The 21,065-nt window shown below is 35.9% G+C and overlaps 2 protein-coding genes across 3 annotated transcripts; both read left to right on the forward strand.

Annotated features, from left to right (window-relative positions):
* Nucleotides 1–921: 921 nt before the first annotated feature.
* Nucleotides 922–11,543, forward strand: LOC141617887 (xanthine dehydrogenase 1-like). 2 transcript variants are annotated; one of them, XM_074435020.1, is made up of 15 exons: nucleotides 922–1,412; nucleotides 2,190–2,289; nucleotides 3,501–3,609; nucleotides 4,111–5,619; nucleotides 5,997–6,239; nucleotides 6,308–6,622; nucleotides 6,800–7,039; nucleotides 7,851–8,135; nucleotides 8,363–8,584; nucleotides 8,775–8,936; nucleotides 9,491–9,625; nucleotides 9,710–9,946; nucleotides 10,188–10,361; nucleotides 10,815–11,188; nucleotides 11,300–11,543. In XM_074435020.1, exons 1-14 carry the CDS (start codon nucleotides 1,271–1,273, stop codon nucleotides 11,055–11,057), a joined length of 4,116 nt encoding a protein of 1,371 aa, XP_074291121.1. In that variant the 5' UTR covers nucleotides 922–1,270; the 3' UTR covers nucleotides 11,058–11,188; nucleotides 11,300–11,543. The 2 variants fall into 2 exon arrangements, with proteins under 2 accessions (XP_074291121.1, XP_074291120.1); XM_074435019.1 differs by having other exon boundaries at nucleotides 994–1,412; nucleotides 9,491–9,946.
* A 4,452-nt stretch (nucleotides 11,544–15,995) lies between these two features.
* On the forward strand, nucleotides 15,996–19,244 carry LOC141617889 (putative kinase-like protein TMKL1). The gene is made up of 2 exons (XM_074435021.1): nucleotides 15,996–16,641; nucleotides 18,428–19,244. The coding sequence occupies exons 1-2, from the start codon at nucleotides 16,122–16,124 to the stop codon at nucleotides 19,018–19,020; spliced, it is 1,113 nt and encodes a 370-aa protein (XP_074291122.1). The 5' UTR covers nucleotides 15,996–16,121; the 3' UTR covers nucleotides 19,021–19,244.
* The last annotated feature ends 1,821 nt before the right edge of the window (nucleotides 19,245–21,065 follow it).

Raw genomic sequence — 21,065 nt, forward strand, 5'->3', positions numbered from 1 at the left:
GATAGATGTATTATAGCCATGGACATAACAAGAAAAAGCAAGTACACCACATGTATCTTTTAATTGACCATTTATAGGGGATTGGACTCAAAATTTTGGGCTCTATCTTGCCTTGGGCCCCGGTGCAGAGAGCTGAAATGCTCAGGTCCTTGGCCACCCCTGTTTAAATTTAATAAAATATATATTTTATAGTTATTTATGTGTGATTTTATTTTTGAAAAAACATTGAATATTAAATTTAAATAAGTGAAGGTAAAACTTGACGTTAATTATAACTCATTCTTATTTCCAAAACCAAAAACCAACTTATAATCAATCTATTTCGACATCTCATTACTAGTCTAAAGAACATCACTTGCCCCCAATTCAACTTATTTCCCCACCAAATTCAACCATATAACAATTCATGTCATTTACCTTAAATTCAACTTGATCTCGTTTGAAGGTGTGTCCAAATACCATGGATACGGCTCAAACTATCATGGACACGTGTCGGACACGTGCCCAAATAAAAGATGAAAGTTAGACACGGCTTTACAAGTGTCCGACACGTTTTGACGTGTGTCCGCCGAGTGTCGTGTCTGACACGGGTGTCCGACACGGGAAGGCCGATTATGAGGAGTGTGCGTGCTACCTAGATCGTATATATAGTATTGTGTTCAAGTATATTTCGTGCTAGTAGCCCACGCACGACACTAAAAGTTGACCGAGCTGGGCCGGGCCAGTGTTGGGTTGGTATGGCGCAGTACTAGCCCGGCCCAAAGATGATATATGGTTGTGTTGGGGCAGTGGAACTCGGCTCAGAAGACCGGACTGGGCCGAATTGCCCCGCTACGATGCACAACTTCGGTTTATTTAGTTTTGAGGCGGAGAGGACCACTAGGACGGTAATATGAGACGGAGTTTGTGACATGGACTCTTGATGGCATTATCTAGTCAGTTATGTTTGGTCAAAAGTTGTAAAGGTAGGAAGAGTAGTTATCGTGTAGAAGTAGTTAATTACCAAATAATGTAAATCAAGCAATGAATAAAAAATACAAAACGAAACAAATCGAATTTTAGAAACAAACAAAAATGGCGGTGATCTTATTCTAATAGTAATCACTATCCAGTTCATCTTCCTCTCTTCATCCTCCTACCTTATTCTCATTAATCAACTCTTAAACTCTCATAATCAACATCAAAAACAATTTTCAATTAATTAATTCTAGTGTATATTAGTGACTAGCTGAAATAATCGACGGAAAAATCTTCAAAATCGGGGAAATTGATGGGTTCATTGAAGAACGAAGAGAAATCTGGAGTAATTGAGGAAATGAAGGAGTCAAATGAAGCAATAGTTTATATTAATGGTGTTAGAAGAGTGATTCCTGATGGTTTAGCTCACTTGACTCTTCTTGAGTATCTCAGAGGTTAATTTCATTTTGTAATTTCGTTACTGCATTTTTTTTAACTTTTTTTTAATCCTTTGCGAGTAGTATTTTAATCAAAAGTAAACAGATAATTGAGACGGAGCCAGTTTTAGTTATGTATGTACAATTTTGTTGCTTAAGCATTTGTATCTCAAATACGTTTGATGATTTGGTGTGTACTATGACTCTATGAGTAACTGTGCTATTTTGGGTGGAACATTTGTATCGGTTCGGGTTCAATCGAGATCATGATCTAATCGGGAATTTGAGCTTGAGTTCGAGTCGAAAAAAGGTTGTTTCTTTGGCAATGTCAACGTTGTCATGTCTGGTTTATCAAAACACCTTTTTTTTCGTTATTATCTTAGGAACGAGCTTGTAACTTGATGTCTAGAAGTAGTCCTCGATTTATAAATAGGACGGTTAATTTAAGAAAAATATTGGTGCTAGATTTATAAATGGGACGGTTAATTTAAGAAAAATCAAACGTGAAAAGGGGACAATATTATTGGGATGGAGTGAGTATATGATATGAGAAAGTTGAGAAAGTAGCAGTTGAAATTGACTAATAAAGTCAAAAGCGGAAAATATAAGTGGGATGGATAGAGCACTAAAAATGAATGCTAAAGTTCTACATCTGCAAATTTTAGCAGGGTATATATGAGCAAGTTCGTGTGTGTAGCAATGATTGGAAAAGTGCATTTTAGGCCGTACAATGCTTCTTGTTTGTTAAGCAATGATATGATCAACACTTTCCCTATTGGTTGTTGTTGAATGCAGATGTCGGTCTGACTGGGACAAAACTAGGATGTGGTGAAGGAGGTTGCGGTGCTTGTACTGTCATGGTCTCCTACTTTGATCAACGGCGTAAGAGATGCGTGTGAGTCTTTCTGTACCCAAAGTCCCAAATTATTTGAACATTTGCTTCTTTTTTTTTTGTCTTTATATTGCTCATATAGAGATACTAGTTGAGACCCGTGCTAAAGCACGACATTTGTGAGGGTTAAATTAATTGAGCTTTAATTTTTACATAAATGAGTTGTAGTTATAATAGTATATTGTAATGTACTGATTATAATGTTAGTAATATTATAAAAAAAAAAAAGTTTATTATTCAAAGAACTTTTAGATCAAGTTATTTTTGTGTGAACCTATTTTTATTATTAAAAATAATGATAGCAACCTAGATCTTTTTATGAAGAGAATATATAAAAAAATACAAAATAACAATAATAATATCACATTTTTATATTGGACATTAAAACATGTTAGCTTGTATAGTTGTATAAGATGGAAAGATTAAAAAGAGCGAAGTTGACACGTTTTATTTATATAATCAGTTGGTTTTTTTACTTAGCTTTAATCAAACTCAGTTTCAATGTCAAAATTTATTTATACATCATAGCTAATTTTTGTACGTTATTTAAAAAGGCAAAATTTATTTATACATCAAAATTTATTTATACATCATAAGATTTTGGAGATTTTATTTGTATTAATTATACTCTTTATTTATACTCTATAATCTATATTATACTTTATACAAACACTATAATGTTTGGAGCTACAACTTTTCCGTGTATAGAAATATAGGATTCTGAATATTTAGTGGGGATGGTAACATCATTGATTTTGTCATCTATGGAATATTCTTGGGTAGTAGTGATTGGCATCAAGTTTATGGTAACATCTTTTTGGGAGTTCCTTACTGTGAAGATCTGTAAAATTCAAGTTTAAGCTTTGTACATTAGTACTCCGTAGTATTTTCGAGTGCGTTAAATACTACCAACATTACGTAGCTTCAAATAGAACATAAACATGTGCCCTTTTATGGGTTAGAATGAGGAAGGCAGATTAGGAGTATTGTTGAAATAACAAAGCCTTTACTCACCCTTGCCTGCTTAGTGCTGAGTACTTATCTATGCAGGTGTTGCCGTTTGGTAATTTCTTTCTGATATTTTGACATGATTTCACCTTTCAACTGAATTTAGCTTTTTAGTAAATAGTTGGTCAGGCATCATTTGCATTTTCACCGTATAACCAATCAAAATGAAAAGTCTGTTTAAATTTCCAATTTCACTTACTTACCAGGCATCATGCAGTCAATGCATGCTTGGCTCCACTATATTCCGTTGAAGGGATGCATGTAATCACGGTAGAAGGCATTGGAAACCGAAAGATCGGGTTGCATCCAGTTCAGGTATGATATCCTGCCTTTCCTTTATGATGTCAATGAAGATTGTACAATTGCTGTATATGGTAAAGTGGTAACACGTGGTTAGGGTGTCATATAACTACCATTGCTGTAAGCTGCAATCTTTTAGCAGTCATTATTTGACGCATTTGACGCGGCAGTGTGGCAAATTTAATTAACCATAATGATAGCCAACCTTAGAAATTGTAATTCTTTTTAAAACTTACGTGTGCATTTGTGATACGTGTGTTACTAATGAGTTCTTGTTCCAGTTGTCCCTCATTACCATTCCCCTCTTCTCTTATTGAGAGCGAGGGGAGTGGTAAAACAAACTGATGATGAAAATTAAGAATATGCATGTAGTGGAGTAGGTGCTTAAATGCAAACCAGTAAGCTCTTGACTGAAGAAAATTGTGTGATTCATATTTCTTGATAACAGCAGAATTTCAATCCTTAGTCCTCACTAAAAAAATAAATCTTTTGATTTTTTCTATACTACCTTTGCAGGAATTATTGGCGAACTCACATGGCTCACAATGTGGATTTTGTACTCCTGGTTTTGTCATGTCCATGTATGCTTTATTAAGATCTAGTCAAAACTCTCCAACGGAGGAGCAAATCGAAGAAAGTCTGGCAGGGAACTTATGCAGATGCACAGGCTATCGTCCAATTATGGATGCCTTTAGGGTCTTTGCAAAGACTGATGACAGGGTATATACTGGCAGACCTTCGGGTAGCCATCAAGACAATGAGTTCATTTGTCCATCGACTGGTGAACCATGTTCTTGTGGACCAAAACCTGGTGGATCTGCTGACAATATGAAGCAAACCGGGGTTTGCAGTGGAAGTTATAAACAACTATCTTACAATGTCATAGATGGAAGTAAATACAAAGATAAAGAACTTATATTTCCTCCTGAATTATTACTGAAGAAAGCTTCTTTTTTGCATTTGAGTGGTTCTCATGGACTTACATGGTATAGGCCTTTGAATATTCAACAAGTTTTAGAGTTAAAAACCAGATATCCAGAAGCAAAACTAGTGATTGGCAACACTGAAGTCGGAATTGAAATGAGGCTGAAGAAATTGCAGTACAATGTTCTTATATCAGTTGCACAGGTGCCTGAGCTAAATATACTAAATGTGAAAGATGATGGATTGGAGATAGGGGCTTCTGTGAGACTATCGGAGCTTGTTAGCATACTGAAAAAGGTTTCTGTAGAGCGTGCTCCTCATGAAATTTCATCTTGTACTGCAATTATGGAGCAAATAAAGTGGTTCGCGGGGACTCAAATAAAAAATGTTGCATCTGTTGGCGGAAATATCTGCACTGCTAGCCCGATATCAGATTTGAATCCCCTTTGGATGGCTGCTAGGGCAAAGTTTCAGATCATTGATAGTAAGGGACACATTAGAACAGTTTTGGCAGAAAACTTTTTCTTGGGTTATCGTAAGATTGATTTGGCTAGCGATGAGATTTTGCTATCAATACATTTACCATGGACCAGGCCAAATGAATATGTAAAAGAGTTTAAGCAGGCTCATCGAAGAGATGATGACATTGCATTGGTAAATGCTGCGATGCGTGTTCATCTTGAGAAAAGGGATGAAGAATGGGTAGTAGCAGATGCATCGTTTGTTTATGGAGGGGTTGCTGCTGTCTCTTTTTCTGCATCCAAAACAAAAGATTTTGTCATTGGGAAGAGTTGGAACAAGAGACTGCTTGACGGTGCCTTGAAAATTTTGGAAGAGGATGTTGTACTTAAGGAAGATGCACCTGGTGGAATGGTGGAGTTCAGAAGATCTTTGACATTAAGTTTTTTCTTCAAATATTTCCTTTGGGTATGTGAAAAGATGGATGTGAAGTCCTCTCTGACAGAAACTATTTCATCATCCGACATCTCTGCATTACAGACATTCAAAAAACCATCTGTTATTGGTAGTCAGGATTATGAGATTGTAAAACAGGGGACGGCTGTGGGATCTCCCGAGGTTCATCAATCAGCTACACTTCAGGTTAATAACAGTTGCCCGCTTCAATTTTCCTTTGCTTCATGGAATACCCTTTTTTGTTATTTCTTAGTGGCGGGGAAGGTGTAGTAGTTTGAGCTATTAAAAGGACCTATCAGTATAAGTTCACTGCCTGAATTGGGACCTATGGGATCAAGATAAAGGAACTGAGGTACAAATACATATGTGCGCCCCTTTCAAAAGTTGTTACCACTCTACTCTGTCTTTCAGTTAGCGTCGCCTTTTGGTTTCTTTTTTCTTTTTGTTTTTTTTGTTTTTTTAATCAGGTCACAAGTAGTCAGATTCCTATACTTTGTACTTCCTCCAAAAAATGATACCACTTTGTTATATACAGTTACCCTAGTCTTATTTTTCATAATCAGGTCACAGGTGAAGCAGAATACGCTGATGACTTGCCCACGCCCCCTAATTGCTTACATGCAGCTCTGGTTTTGAGTCGAAAGCCTCATGCACGTATAGTCTCAATCAATGATTCTACTGCAAAGTCTTCACCTGGGTTTGCTGGCATATTTTTTGCTAAAGATGTCCCTGGGGATAACAACATTGGACCAGTTTTTATCGATGAAGAACTTTTTGCTTCAGAGTTAGTAACTTGTGTGGGTCAGGTATGAAATGCATCACAATGTAAAATTGCATCTCATTTGAGTAAGACCTAATGATCGTCAATGTGCAGGTCATTGGTGTAGTGGTTGCTGATACCCATGAAAATGCGAAACTAGCAGCTAGAAGAGTGCATGTTGAGTATGAAGAGCTACCTCCTATATTATCTATAGAGGATGCAGTTAGATGTAAAAGTTTTCATCCTCATTCAGAAAAGCATTTGAAAAAAGGCGACGTTGAACTCTGCTTTCAGTCAGGCCAGTGTGATCGGGTCATAGAAGGAGTAGTAAATATTGGTGGTCAAGAGCACTTTTATTTGGAACCAAATAGCAGTTTAGTCTGGACCATGGATGGTGGTAATGAGGTCCAAATGATATCGTCTACTCAAGTAAGTACTTCTGATGACATCTACTTTCGAATGACTTTGACCGCACATATTTGACTTAATTCACTGAATTGTAAAACTGTGTAATCTTGTTCTTTACTGATAAGGGACCTGACATGTTTCCATCTGTTGTCTGCTGGGTTCATATAAAATCCTGATCTAATGACTATACCTGTACAGGCACCACAGAAGCACCAGAAATATGTCAGTCATGTTCTTGGTCTTCCTATGTCAAAAGTAGTCTGCAAAATAAAAAGGATTGGTGGTGGATTTGGTGGCAAAGAGACCAGATCTGCTTTTATAGCTGCTGCAGCTTCGGTTCCCTCTTATCTATTAAACCAGCCAGTTAAAATCGTCTTAGATCGAGATGTTGACATGATGATTACTGGACAGCGTCATAGCTTTCTTGGGAAGTATAAAGTATGGTTTACTTCTTTGATTGGATTGATTTTTGTTTTCTGCAGTATTAGGGTTTTATGCTGTGGCTGATGATCATATCGACAGTCATGTCTTTGACTAAGAATGTTCTATAGACGTACATGAATGGTTAATTCAAACTTCAAACATCTCGTGCACACAGTTCTTTAATCTACCCATTTCCTTCATCCCCTCACCGATCATCATGACTTCGTATTGAGAAGCCACTAGGCCTCTCTTGCATTGAACTTGTAATCTCTCTTAAACCTAAATAGGCCTCTTTGATCAAGTTTTTTTTTTTTTTTTTTTTTTTTTTTTTTTTTTTTTTTATTATGCGTTGTCATATCCCCTGTAAACATTGCCCTCTTTGTATAAGTTCTCTCATTGCACTGTGCCATGGTAAAGTCTAATTTTGATTAACAACCATGTTGATGGTTTCATATAATCATATGTACTCCCTCCGAGTCAACTGAAGTTTCCACTTTTATTATTTTGTGAGGAGTATTTGAATCAAATGTAAACAATCTATTGAGTCAGGGGGAGTATACTAGCAGCTACCTTATTAGTCTTCCTTTAGTGGCGGGGATCACAATTGTAATATTTAACTCACTCCCACATCACATATTTATATCATTACTTGTGCCCTATAAGGTTATAACAAGTCATTTTGCCTGTCCACTAAAGCTTCCGAGCACCATACATTTTTGGAACCTACATTACCTTGTAAAGTTAAATCTTGTTTAAAACTGTAGTTCTCCACATAAGATATGCATTTAATATCAGTTCAATTGATGTTTGATACAACTGTATACAGGTAGGATTTACAAATGAGGGAAAGGTGCTTGCCCTTGATCTTGAGATATACAACAATGCAGGGAACTCACATGATCTCTCACTTGCCATCCTTGAACGTGCAATGTTTCATTCAGACAATGTTTATGACATACCAAATATCCGGATAAATGGAAATGTTTGCTTCACTAATTTTCCTAGCAACACTGCCTTCCGTGGTTTTGGTGGTCCTCAAGGGATGCTCATTACTGAAAATTGGATACACAGGATTGCCATGGAGCTTAAGAAAAGGCCAGAGGAGATCAAGGTAATATTACATAGTCATGAATTTCTGTCTACTGCAAGTCACTGGGACTTCGCTGAAATCTTGTCACTGGGACTTTGCTGATATCTTGATGATTATATCATCAATTCTGATGATATGCTTAATTTTCATATGTATAATTCTGATGATATTGACCTCCCAAATTTTCTGATCTCAGGGGGTTAAATGTGGTGACACTATCAGTTCTGATGACATTTTTGTGATCACAGGAAATGAACTTCCAACAAGAAGGTTCAATGCTGCATTATGGCCAAAAGGTTGATCACTGTACCTTGCCACTGGTGTGGAATCAACTGAAAATAGCGTGCGATTTTCCAAGGGCACGTGCTGAGGTTGATCACTTCAATGCTCAGAGTCGATGGAAAAAGCGTGGACTGGCCATGGTTCCCACAAAGTTTGGAATATCCTTTACGACTAAGTTTTTGAATCAGGTACAAGTATATAGACTATATTTAGACAGATATTCTGCCAGTTTCTTTTTCCTTTTCCCCTTCTAAAAATTGGGCACTTCACAATAGTTAATTTCTCCGTGGAGAATGCACGTTTCTTCATGTGTTAGGCTAAACAGAGCTCTTCCTCTTATTCTCATATTGAAATAGTTTATGACTGTTATGGTTACAGGCAGGTGCGCTTGTCCAGGTATATACTGACGGCACAGTTTTAGTTACTCATGGGGGTGTTGAGATGGGACAAGGTTTACACACCAAAGTTGCTCAGATTGCCGCTACTGCTTTTGACATCCCTCTCAGCTCTGTATTCATATCCGAGACTAGTACAGACAAGGTAACACTGGGAGATAGGATATGGCATCATTCATTCTCCATTTAATGTTAGCACGCAAAGAATACACCCCTCCATTCCGTTAAACTCTCCCCATTTGACATTATTACTGAAATGCTGTCAATTTTGACCTATATTTCTTATAGTATATGCTAGCTGCAACCTTCAAAAGGTACGAATTTCAAAATAGTTGCTTTGATAAATCAAACTTAACCAATTTAACATTATATCTACATATATTTGAAGAAATGAATGATCCAAAGTCAAATGAGAACGGTGTAATCAGATGGAGAGAGTATTGCAATAACAATTAGTCTCATTGTAGATGGGTATATCCGTCTAAAGATGTAGACGGGTCAAATAATCTCATTTTTGCATGAATAGTAACCCTCACCATCCCACTTGTTGTTTGTCTTATTATGTAAGTGGTTACATATTTGACCCTTCTGCAACTTTAGACGGATAGTGTCCGTCTAAAGTGAGATTTTGTGTTGCAACAATGCTGAGGGGAGTTGAGTCATTGACTTTTGTTATCATGGTTTTTTGTTGCCAAATAGGTACCTAATGCTTCACCAACAGCCGCATCAGCAAGTTCTGATATGTATGGTGCTGCAGTTTTGGATGCTTGTGAACAAATAAAAGCAAGGATGGAGCCTATTACTTCTAAGAAAAGCTATAGCTCATTTGCAGCGGTGCGATATAATCTTTTTTACATGGATGTTTGTTGGTTGTATAATCTGTTGTTTAACAATCGACATGCTTTTGTTTGGCTTCAGTTGGTACATGCATGTCATATGGAGAGAATTGACCTATCTGCTCATGGATTTCATGCCACGCCTGACATTGGCTTTGATTGGAAGACTGGTAGTGGGATTCCTTTCAGGTACTTTACCTATGGTGCTGCTTTTGCTGAGGTTGAGATCGACACATTGACTGGAGATTTCCACACAAGAGATGCTAATATCATCTTGGATCTTGGATATTCTCTCAACCCAGCTATTGATATTGGTCAGGTAATATAACCTCCCCAAAATCCTATAAATCTATGATTAGGAGTTTTTTTTACATGTATGATGAAGATCACGTTATTTTGTTAGCCAAGGAGTATTACCTAACACGTAAAATCATTAGTGCTTAGCATCATTGTAATATTTTAAATAGTGTGTATAGTGCTTCTGTTTTTAGTGTGTCCTTTCATTTTCAAGTTAGAATATTTAAGAAAACCTGATTTTTCACTTCCCATGGTTATTGCAGATCGAAGGAGCGTTCATACAGGGGTTGGGCTGGGTTGCTCTAGAGGAACTCAAATGGGGAGATGCAGCTCACAAGTGGATACCTCCTGGTTTCTTGTATACATGTGGACCTGGGACTTACAAGATTCCATCAATGAATGACGTGCCTTTAAAATTCAATGTCTCTCTTTTGAAGGTTAGTTCACTTTGTTATTCCCATACAAAGTCAGTTCATAATGCTGAATGTTTAGATGTACATTGTAGCCTCTAAATAGTTTGCATTGCTTTAAAGATTTTTAGGATGCGGATATTTGTGCTTTTATCACAGCCTTTTGATGTGCTATGAACTCAGTTACCCTCTGGATGCAAGTGTAGGAGGCACGGAGGACTGGGATGAAGAGAAGGGAAAGAAAGGGGGGAATGAAGCTATGATTTTTTTTGGAAGAATTTCAATTTGGTTTGTAGGGAGGAAAATGATTCCTTTCATTTTTCTCCGACCCAAATTACTAACAAAATAATGGAAATTAACCCCCTCTCCTTCCAACTAAATCTCCATCTAAGCGAGGCATTAGTAACACAAAAGTATATAGCTGTCGACTAATTAGGGCATGAACAAATTATAATGTTTTTTTTTTAATTTGGTTTGCAGGGAGCTCCAAATGTTAAGGCTATACATTCTTCTAAAGCAGTTGGTGAACCTCCATTTTTTCTAGCATCATCCGTGTTTTTTGCAATCAAGGATGCTATAGCAGCTGCCAGAGCTGAAGCAGGTTACACTGACTGGTTCCCTCTTGACAGTCCTGCAACTCCTGAAAGAATTCGAATGGCTTGTATTGATGAGATCACCTCAAGATTTGTCGATTCACAGTTCCAACCTAAACTCAGCGTGTGACCGCCATAAGCATGTTACCTGAGATGTTCAGCCAGCTGCATAACTGTGTAGCTTCTTTGATTAACCACCACTTGGACGCTCAATGACCCATGCTGTGGCGGATCATACAACAAAAATTAAAGGAGGCCAAGGTTAGAAACCTTGACCACATGTTTCAATTTTTGATTAGTCACTTCTCAATTATTGAGTCAAGGACGGCTAGATAATAATTTATGTACTAAAATGTCCGTGTATACGAACAGGAAGTCAGCAGGGGGGGCGAGCCTATGCCTTGTTGAAGAAATTGCTCAATGATTCGATCATTGTGGGTTTGCGACGAGAAACGATTTCTATCAAACTTCTGTAATTCATACGGAACACACACACACACCATACAATGGAGATGTGATAATGTCTCGTTCGGAGTATATATTTTACATGTAGATGCTAAGGTTTCAATGAATGTGTGTACAAGTTATTAAGTTTTAAACCTGATTTTATGGACTACTAAACTTTGCACTCGGCAGTCAGCACTTCAGTATGAACCCAAAATCCAAACTTGAGTTAAATGTGCACATCAAGACGATAAAACAGACGTATGAACCCAATATTAGTTTGTATGGTTGGGATATGGAGTATCTACGGTCTTATTGCTTTTTTATTTCTAATTTACATGCGAGAGCACGGGTTAGATATATTTAGGAAGAATAATCGTTATTCGGAGAGAGCGTTATATCGGAGAGAGCGTTATATGCGAGAAGTGTAGTCGTCTCACTTGAATAGCAACTAGCCAATCGAGCCATTATTTGTAAGCTTGTCTAGGGATGATATGAACTCCATGCCTTGTTTTTATTATCGAATTTGTTCTTTATAATTTTATACTCCCTCCCAGTCACTATAATGTTCCCACTTTCCCGAAATGGATTATTCAACTAATGTTCCCATTTCCTTTTTTTGGTAACTTTTACTCTTATTTTACTTTTCCTTAAGTATTGTGCCCATATCAAATGGGAACAATATAGAGACTGGGAGGGAGTAGTTCAATTAATTAAGTTTATCATCAATGATTATTCATTCGCGTAGCTGACTCTTAATTCAAGACTGAATAATACTAGTACCTGACTTCCCTGAGATTGACCCGGGTAACTCGTTCGCTTGCGGTATTTTAACTGAACAACCACTTTTAAAGAGCAATTTTATTTATAGTACAACCTGAGCTACTTTTATTATTTTGTCTATTTTCTTTCTTAGACCTTCGCAAAAGGTAAAAAAAAAAAAATAAAGACATAGAGGAAGACGATAAAAATGATTTGAAAATACTTGCTGATCTTCCTTGTCTGGAGACATGGATGTCTCCAACAAAGGTAGTGGAGCTTAATAAGGAATTATCTCAAATTCAAAAAGAAAGCTTTGTGACCACTCCTTTCAGACATTTAGTAAATCTAAGACTGACCAAGATAGCAACTTACCTAGCTCACTATATAGTAGACAATTTTAACTTCAGAAATCGAAAATTGAGGCTAGATAATGGAGAGAAAATTGATGTATCGAAAGAGGATATTCCCAAAGTTTTGTGTCTTTTGATGGGAGGTTTGTACCAAAGTATTCAATTGATCATAAGTTGTAACAAATTTTTGAAGAGTGGATCAATAAATTCGCCGATAATGGTGACGGGAGGATGGTGAAGACGAGTATGCTAAGAAACTACATAACAAGCCAACAGGAAGATGGGATCAATGATCAAGAAGAATATTTTGTTGTACATCATATTCTCTTTGATACATTGCTACAGGAATGAACATGTTTATATAGATGCATTTTCTTGGTTGGTTCACACAGATAAATTGAATGATTTACATTGGTGCGAGTTTTTTCATGGCAATAAGTTCTTGGAGACAAGAGAAAATTGCTCATTAGGTTTAAAATTCTGTTTCCCTAAACTATTTTTTACGGTGAGTTATATTTATAATATCATTGAATTTGTGTTGCAAAAAAAAATTGAGCTTCTTAACCAACTTATTGATACATATTAAGCTTTATAAATTTATTAGTAATATGTATCAACAAGTTGATCAAGGAGCTCATTACGAACATCATTATGATACATTCATTAACATACAACACCAATTAAATGATTTATAAATATAACTCACCACAAGAAATAGTAGAGGACCAAGAAATTGTTTTCCTAATAACCAATCTTTTTCTTGTATCCAATAACTTAACATGAACAAACTCATGCCAATCTAAGTCATCCAATTTATCTATGTTAACTAACCAAAGAAATGAATCTATATACACACATTCATTCCCGTAACAACATATCAAAGAATATGATATATATACAACAAAATGCACCTCGTGAGGATTGGTCCCTGTCTTCCTGGTGGCTTGTTATGTACTTTCTTAGCACACTCATCTTCAATTCACCATCCTCCCATCGACATCATCGCCGAATTGATTGATCCACTCCTCAAAAATTGGCTGCAACTAATCCATTGAATACATTGGTACAACGCCTCTCATTGGAAGACCCAAAACTATGCAAACATCTCGGTTCAAAACATCAATTGTCTCTCCATTATCGAGCCTCAATTTTCGGTTTCTGAAGTTATAATTGTCCACTATATAGTGAGCTAGGTAGGTCGGTATCTTCGTTACTCTTTGATTTACCAAATGTCTAAAAGGTGTGGTCGCAAAAAATTCTTTCTGAATTGGAGATAATTTCTTGTTGAGTTTCACTACCTTTGTTGGAGAGATCCTTCTATCTAGACAAGAAAGATTAGCATGCATTAGAGAATAAACAAAATAAATAAGGATATAAAATAAAATCATGACTAGTTTGTATTATAAAATTGTTCTATAAAAGTGGTGCTCAAAAACTCAAAAATTTTACATAAAAACTCAGAATCTTAATAAGGTGGCTCATAGTCTAGCATGTAAGGCTATTACTAGTTAGGGATATCTTTATTTATGGCTGCCAAAAAAATATACATAAGCCTAAAGTTTTTAAGTATGTGTTTGACCTAGCTTGTAAAAGTGTTTTTGGACTCAAAAACACTTTTTGGCCAAATACATCATTTTCTAAAAGTTAAACAAAAAATTCTCAAATGCTAAAAATCGATATTTTTGCTCAAAGAAATAGAAGTAGCAATTTGTTCTTTTCGCTTTTGAAAAACACTTTTAAAAAAAAGTTTCGATAAACAAAAACTCATTTTGAGAATCGAGACCAAACATGCTCTAAGTAATGTACCGTGCATATTCTAAATTAACCACTGACCCAGTTAACTCATTTACCAAATCTAAATCGTCACTCATACACTAATACATCGGTACCCTTATTATTATTATTATTATTATTATTATTATTATTAGGGTTTTTCTAAAATGTCACATTATGATGATAATGTTTAATTGGTAAATATGAGTTTCAACTCTAATTTATCATAATATATTCTCAACAAAATTTACCTAGTTAAATTATTATCATATGCCCTAAGGACACATTTTAGAAAAACTTTATTATTATTATTATTATTTTACAAATAAATGACACGTGAATCTTTCTTTTTTTCACTATGCCTGAACAAAATTGTAGTCCCACACTTGCAAACATATCAAGAAGATACGGAATTGACTTGGGTGGACATCCACAAATATGGTTCACTACGCTAAATCCACCAAATGTCTAAAAGGTGTGGTCGCAAAAAATTCTTTCTGAATTGGAGATAATTTCTTGTTGAGTTTCACTACCTTTGTTGGAGAGATCCTTCTATCTAGACAAGAAAGATTAGCATGCATTAGAGAATAAACAAAATAAATAAGGATATAAAATAAAATCATGACTAGTTTGTATTATAAAATTGTTCTATAAAAGTGGTGCTCAAAAACTCAAAAATTTTACATAAAAACTCAGAATCTTAATAAGGTGGCTCATAGTAAAGCATGTAAAAAGGCTATTACTAGTTAGGGATATCTTTATTTATACAAAAAAAAAATATACATAAGCCTAAAGTTTTTAAGTATGTGTTTGGACCTAAATTTGTAAAAGTGTTTTGGACTCAAAAACACTTTTTGCCCAAATACATCATTTTCTAAAAGTTAAACAAAAAATTCTCAAATGCTAAAAATCGATATTTTTGCTCAAAGAAATAGAAGTAGCAATTTGTTGCTTCTGCTTTTGAAAAACACTTTTAAAAAATTAAGCTTGATAAACAAAAACTCATTTTTGAGAATCGAGACCAAACATGCTCTAAGTAATGTACCGTGCATATTCTAAATTAACCACTGACCCAGTTAACTCATTTACCAAATCTAAATCGTCACTCATACACTAATACATCGGTACCCTTATTATTATTATTATTATTATTATTATTATTAGGGTTTTTCTAAAATGTACCCTTAGAGCACATGATAATAAGCTAATTGGTAAATATGAGTTTCAACTCTAATTTATCATAATATATTCTCAACAAAATTTACCTAGTTAAATTATTATCATATGCCCTAAGGACACATTTTAGAAAAACTTTATTATTATTATTATTATTTTACAAATAAATGACACGTGAATCTTTCTTTTTTTCACTATGCCTGAACAAAATTGTAGTCCCACACTTGCAAACATATCAAGAAGATACGGAATTGACTTGGGTGGACATCCACAAATATGGTTCACTACGCTAAATCCATTTTAAAATTGGTAAAATATAATCAAAGCATGGCAACATATCACAGATCAGTCCCCATCCATATCAGTCCAATATTTCCCAGATCTTAACACCACCCTTTTCAACCTTTACACTCTACTCACTACTCATACGGAGCACTGTTATCGAATCTCTCTTTTCTACCTTCTCCTTGGTTATGAAATACGAGTAATTACCAATTATTCATTGAAAAATACTCCGTATGTTCTAATTGCTCAATTAGCCAAAAATGTCGAAAAGAGAAAGTCCCTAACAAAACTCGCTTTTACAAAACATAACACAAGACCCCATTATTCTTCTCTAACATGCATGTCTCCTAAAAAAGTCTTCCTCTATTTCTACTACACATTTTCTCTCAAAAAAACATAAAATCATGCACAATTATTTATTACTAAAACTACTCTTATGTCTACTAATCCCAACATTCATAATCATAATCTCCATTTTCTTCATCTACTTATACAGAAAAACCAGTACATCAACAGAAACATCAGCAACAGCAACTGTAACAGCATCAGAAAACCCAGAAACAGGAAACATAAAAAACAATGAAAAAGAAGAAGAAGAAGAACCAGAATTAATGTGTTTTTCAGGAGGTGAAGATCTGAAAGTATCAGACATATTAGATGCACCAGGTGAAGTAATTGGGAAATCAAGTTATGGTACATTGTATAAAGCAAATTTAACAAGAAAGAATTCAACTTTGTTACTTAGATTTTTGAGGCCTGCTTGTAGTGGGTCCCTTGGAGATGTGATTAATGTTGTACATTCAACTGGGTTTATTAGACATGAGCATTTGGTCCCTCTTTTGGCTTTTTATGTGGGTCCCAGAGGTGAAAAGCTTCTTGTTTACCCATTTTATCATCATCTCAATCTTTCTCAGTTCATTAAAGGTATCAATTTTGAATCTTTTTGGGTTGTTCTTGTATTGTTGTTTAGTGTTGTTGATGAAATTCAGTGGCGGAATTAGGCCGGGGCTAGCTCCGAACAATGAAAAATTTGAACTTTTTACTCTTAGTTAAATTTTTTATTTTTGTTCCTGGTCATTCTATAATTTAAATCCTGGTTCCGCCGCTGCTCATGTGAGTTCTTTCAATGATTGGAGAATCAGAAAAGTGTTAGTGCCAAGTAATTTCTTCACTGGTAGAATATTGTTCTGTTATTTGGTTGGGGATTGCTGTGTGTTTTAGCTCATTGAACTTGTGATTTGCTGGTTTTTTGGTAAAAGTTATTAATCCCTTCTTCCCGGTCATTTGTTTACCTATTCCATTTTTTGGTGTCTCAGTCAATTGTTTACCTTTCTATTTTGGGAATTCCTTTGATAGACGGTTTGATCCTCCACACTCAATTTGGTCCACTTATCATCCAATAATTGGCTCTCTCCTTTTTCCTTGGTCTTTGTGCCAAAACCAAAGGTAAACAAATGACCGGGACGGAGGCAGTAAGAAGTTGTATTTAGAGAACTAAACTCATAAGTGTTGTGTATTTTTTTTAGCCAATCTTTATCATGATGCTGATCATGATCAAGAAACTAAACCCTTTAATAAAAAATTATGAGTGCAGTAAAAGACACTTGATTTAGCATTCCTGATTTACAGGGTTAGATTGTGATGTTAGAGCATCCGCAAAGGTGAGACTCCCCATATTTTCTCTTTCATTTTCTTATTCGTCCACCTCATTTTCCACTAACTTTTACATTTACCCTCCCCAATTCATATTTACATCTATACAACAATGGGGTTCCCCAACACACACCCAAATATATGGGAACCTCCCCAAAAGAACACTTTTTATCCTTCTTATTTTTTTGGGGACCTCCTCTATAAATGGTGGAGCCTCTAATTAAGGGGAAGTGTATGCAATAATGAGGCTCCCCATTTGAGGAGAGAGAGGACATATGGGGAGGCATTTTCCCACGTTTGCGGATGCTCTTAGGGAAGTTGGCTTTTTATTGGTTGATTCCTATCTTTTTTGGAGTTTTCCTGAGATACAAGTTTAGATTGCTTCTAATTAGATGATTCCAGTTTACTTTGTTTGTCATTAACCTACAATTAACAATGATATATTTATCTTTTGTTTGTTTTCATTGATACGACTGAATACATTCGTGTCCTACTCGTTTGAGGTGATCAACCGAGTTTTCTTTTCTTATAAAAAAAATCGGATGAAATTAATACATTGTCAATTGACAGTAACTAAATTGCTTACTGAACTGTTATGGACTTGTGGTCCTTTAGTCCTTCATGTTTATAACTGTACTGCACTTCTCATTAATTAACTTAAACATTATGAGTTCCTGAGCTCCAGCTAAAGCTAAACCTGGGTATCTTAAGTCAATAGCAGATATTATCGAATGAATTTCCCACGCGTTTCTGGCCTTCCATTTGAAAATACTAAACCTTCTTTTACTTGATCTAGTGGTAGATACTTCAGCCAAATCTGTAGACTGTGTGATCTAGTGGTAGATACAAGCGCAAGCCGGGCTTGTAAAAGTTGTAGTGTCAGTCTTGTCTGTTTTATAGCCGATTTGAATTGTTTGATTCTCATTCTTGACAAACATTTCAAAGCTAACTATCAGTATGATGATATGTCCTATAGACTTTAGCCAGCCTGCTTTCTTATTTTGCCTATTTGTTCATTCATGTGTCGATTGTCACGTGTGTGTGTTTTCATGAGCAGATGGCAACATCGAATCTCACAAATGGGACACAATCTACAAGATTGCCCTTGGTTTAGTCAAGGGACTGGCTTATCTTCACTCAGGACTAGTCAAACCCGTAATACATGGCAATCTGAAGTCCAAAAACATACTCTTAGGTCCAAATTTTCAGCCATTCATATCCGATTACAGCTTACATTTGCTTCTGAACCCCAATGCCGGACAAGAAATGCTCGAGAATTCAGCTTTTCAGGGGTACAAAGCTCCTGAGCTAATGAAAATCAAGGATGCTCGTGAAAGTACTGATATATACAGTTTGGGAATCATCTTACTAGAGCTACTGACTGGCAGAGAACCTATCAATTTAAATGCCTCAGATCCTCAGGAGATGCATTTGCCAAATGCTATCAGAAAAGCAATCCTTGATCACAGAATAAAGGACTTGTATCATCCAGGCTTAGTACTCAATTTGACCGGAAACCAAAGATACCGGATAGAAGACAGTGCCCTTAAACTGGTTCAGATCGCGATATCCTGTTGTTCTCCTTCCCCATCTCTTAGACCCCTTGCCCATGAAGTTGTCAGAAAGTTCGTGGACTTAAACAATGAATAGGGTTTACAACACAAAAGAATTGATTTTGATGTATACAGAATTACACAATGAGCAATGACAGTAATAGCGAATGGGTTTGAAATCCGTCAGCATCAAAAACCGCCATTGCGAGTCCTACACACAATATATAATGTTGATAGTTGGTGACAAGCAGGACACTGATGATGGGAACATTTGTATATTGATAAATGTGGCCAATTTTATGAGAGAATTGAGTCAGAAGGCAGAAAGATTTGGATTTTGTGGCCAGCCTGCTGTACTTTCTAAGAATTATTGTTTATTCAACCACAGATTGAAAAACATGGGATGCTGAATATGTATGGGGCCCTTAGAATAATCTTCTTGTCTGATGATAATTATAGTAATTGGATGATTTGGATCTATCAAAAGAGAAACTTATCAAGGAGATCAACTCTGATTATGTTCCAAAGATATTTCCTTCTATAACAAAGGCCCAACACTACAATATTACAATTAGGAGTATTCATTTCCCAGTCCGGACCGGAATCTACTGGATGGTATCCGGAACTAAAAATTCCTGTCTGATCTCCAGTCCAAGCATTTCAAGGATTCCGGTTTTCGGTCCATTTCAGTCCCGACCCGAATTTACGTTTTAGATTTTTTTCCTAGGTTAATTTGCTTAAGATTCTTTACCAATGTTCTTCAAATATGCTTCATTTGTCTTATTCTACGATAATAATCATATTTCTTCATTTTTATTGGTATACCATTAATAAGTCCTTTGTAAAGTCACAAAGTCAACGTAAGTATCCGTCACTTTTGAGGCTTTATTGAAACACAAAATCTCATTGAAGACGGCACGTATCCGTCACTTTGGAGTTACGGATACCATTTCCTCTCACAAATGACCCAAATATAGGAGAGAGAAAAGCACATGGGGTGCTCCCACCTTGTCCCCCCTATCCGTTTTGTGAGTGACATTACCCGTCACTTGCTCCGACCCGTCTTCAGCAAGACTAACTGTTATTGAAATGAGGCCAAAGCTTTGTGTCGAGCACATAAGGTGTAAGATGAGGGTTGAGTTCGATCAATTCAAGCTGAAGGAGGGCATGTCCCAAGATTTTTTGTAATTGCGGTTCCGGTTCTGCTCCGGTATAGACCGGAGCACAATCATAATTACAATACTCCCTCTATTTTATTCGAAAGAGCCTCGCCTCACTTTTTTGTCCGGTGAAAAAGTCAAATGAGGCTAACAGACTAAAATGGAGAGAGTAATATGTTTTTCCGAATGCATATACTCACCCCTTTAATGTTTACAATCCATATTACACTTTTTTGATCATACATGTACAGAAGAATAATGGAAAAATGTCGTTGATCAGTTGTTGCTGCAAACTATGAGCCTTGAAAATAGACGAGGCACATTCTAAAGGAAGATGCAGCGGTTACACTCGGTATAGAATCTTCTATACACCAATTAAAATGTAACATGTGAAGGAATCTATTTGTAGTTAGCGAGGGAATTGTGCGAAAAGGCTACGGTTAGGGCTGAGCAAAATTATACGATACGGTTTTATTATACGTATCTGATACGCTACACGAATTTAATTATACGAATTTCCGGATATCCGATACGAATTTCTGGATATCCGATACGGTTCTTTAAAAACCGTATCGGATAAGGATCGGCAATATATGAAACCGGATATACGGTATCCGATACGGTTGCCTTTTTTCTAGAATAAAATATTAAAATATATACGCAAATCACAAAATATCCAATATGTTGGTGATTAAACCTTTTTAGTATTAAACTTTTTAAGTTATTTACTCTTATAACTTTTTAAAACACTTTTAAGTTGTTAAAAAAACCAACAATCACGCCTAGAAAAAAAATATATTAAATTACATAGTGAGGCTGAAAACCGGATACCGGATATACGGAAAAAAAGTATCGGATAAGGATACTAAAAAAGAAGATTTTAAAAGCCGGATATCCGGTTTTGCTCACTCCTAGCTACGGTTACACTCAGTGTATAGAATCTTCTATACATTGTGTTCCGGGTGTAATTCCAGAGCAAGTA

Source organism: Silene latifolia, chromosome X, assembly GCF_048544455.1.
Source record: "Silene latifolia isolate original U9 population chromosome X, ASM4854445v1, whole genome shotgun sequence".
Taxonomy (NCBI): Eukaryota; Viridiplantae; Streptophyta; class Magnoliopsida; order Caryophyllales; family Caryophyllaceae; genus Silene; species Silene latifolia.

Coding starts and splice junctions, on each gene's coding strand:
- LOC141617887 (XM_074435019.1), top strand. CDS start 1,271: ATGGGTTCATTGAAGAACGAAGAGAAATCTGGAGTAATTGAGGAAATG. Junction 2,290..3,500: donor CAACGGCGTAAGAGATGCGT/GTGAGTCTTTCT, acceptor CTTACTTACCAG/GCATCATGCAGTCAATGCAT. Junction 8,937..9,490: donor CCGAGACTAGTACAGACAAG/GTAACACTGGGA, acceptor GTTGCCAAATAG/GTACCTAATGCTTCACCAAC.
- LOC141617889 (XM_074435021.1), top strand. CDS start 16,122: ATGCACAATTATTTATTACTAAAACTACTCTTATGTCTACTAATCCCA. Junction 16,642..18,427: donor TCTTTCTCAGTTCATTAAAG/GTATCAATTTTG, acceptor TTTCATGAGCAG/ATGGCAACATCGAATCTCAC.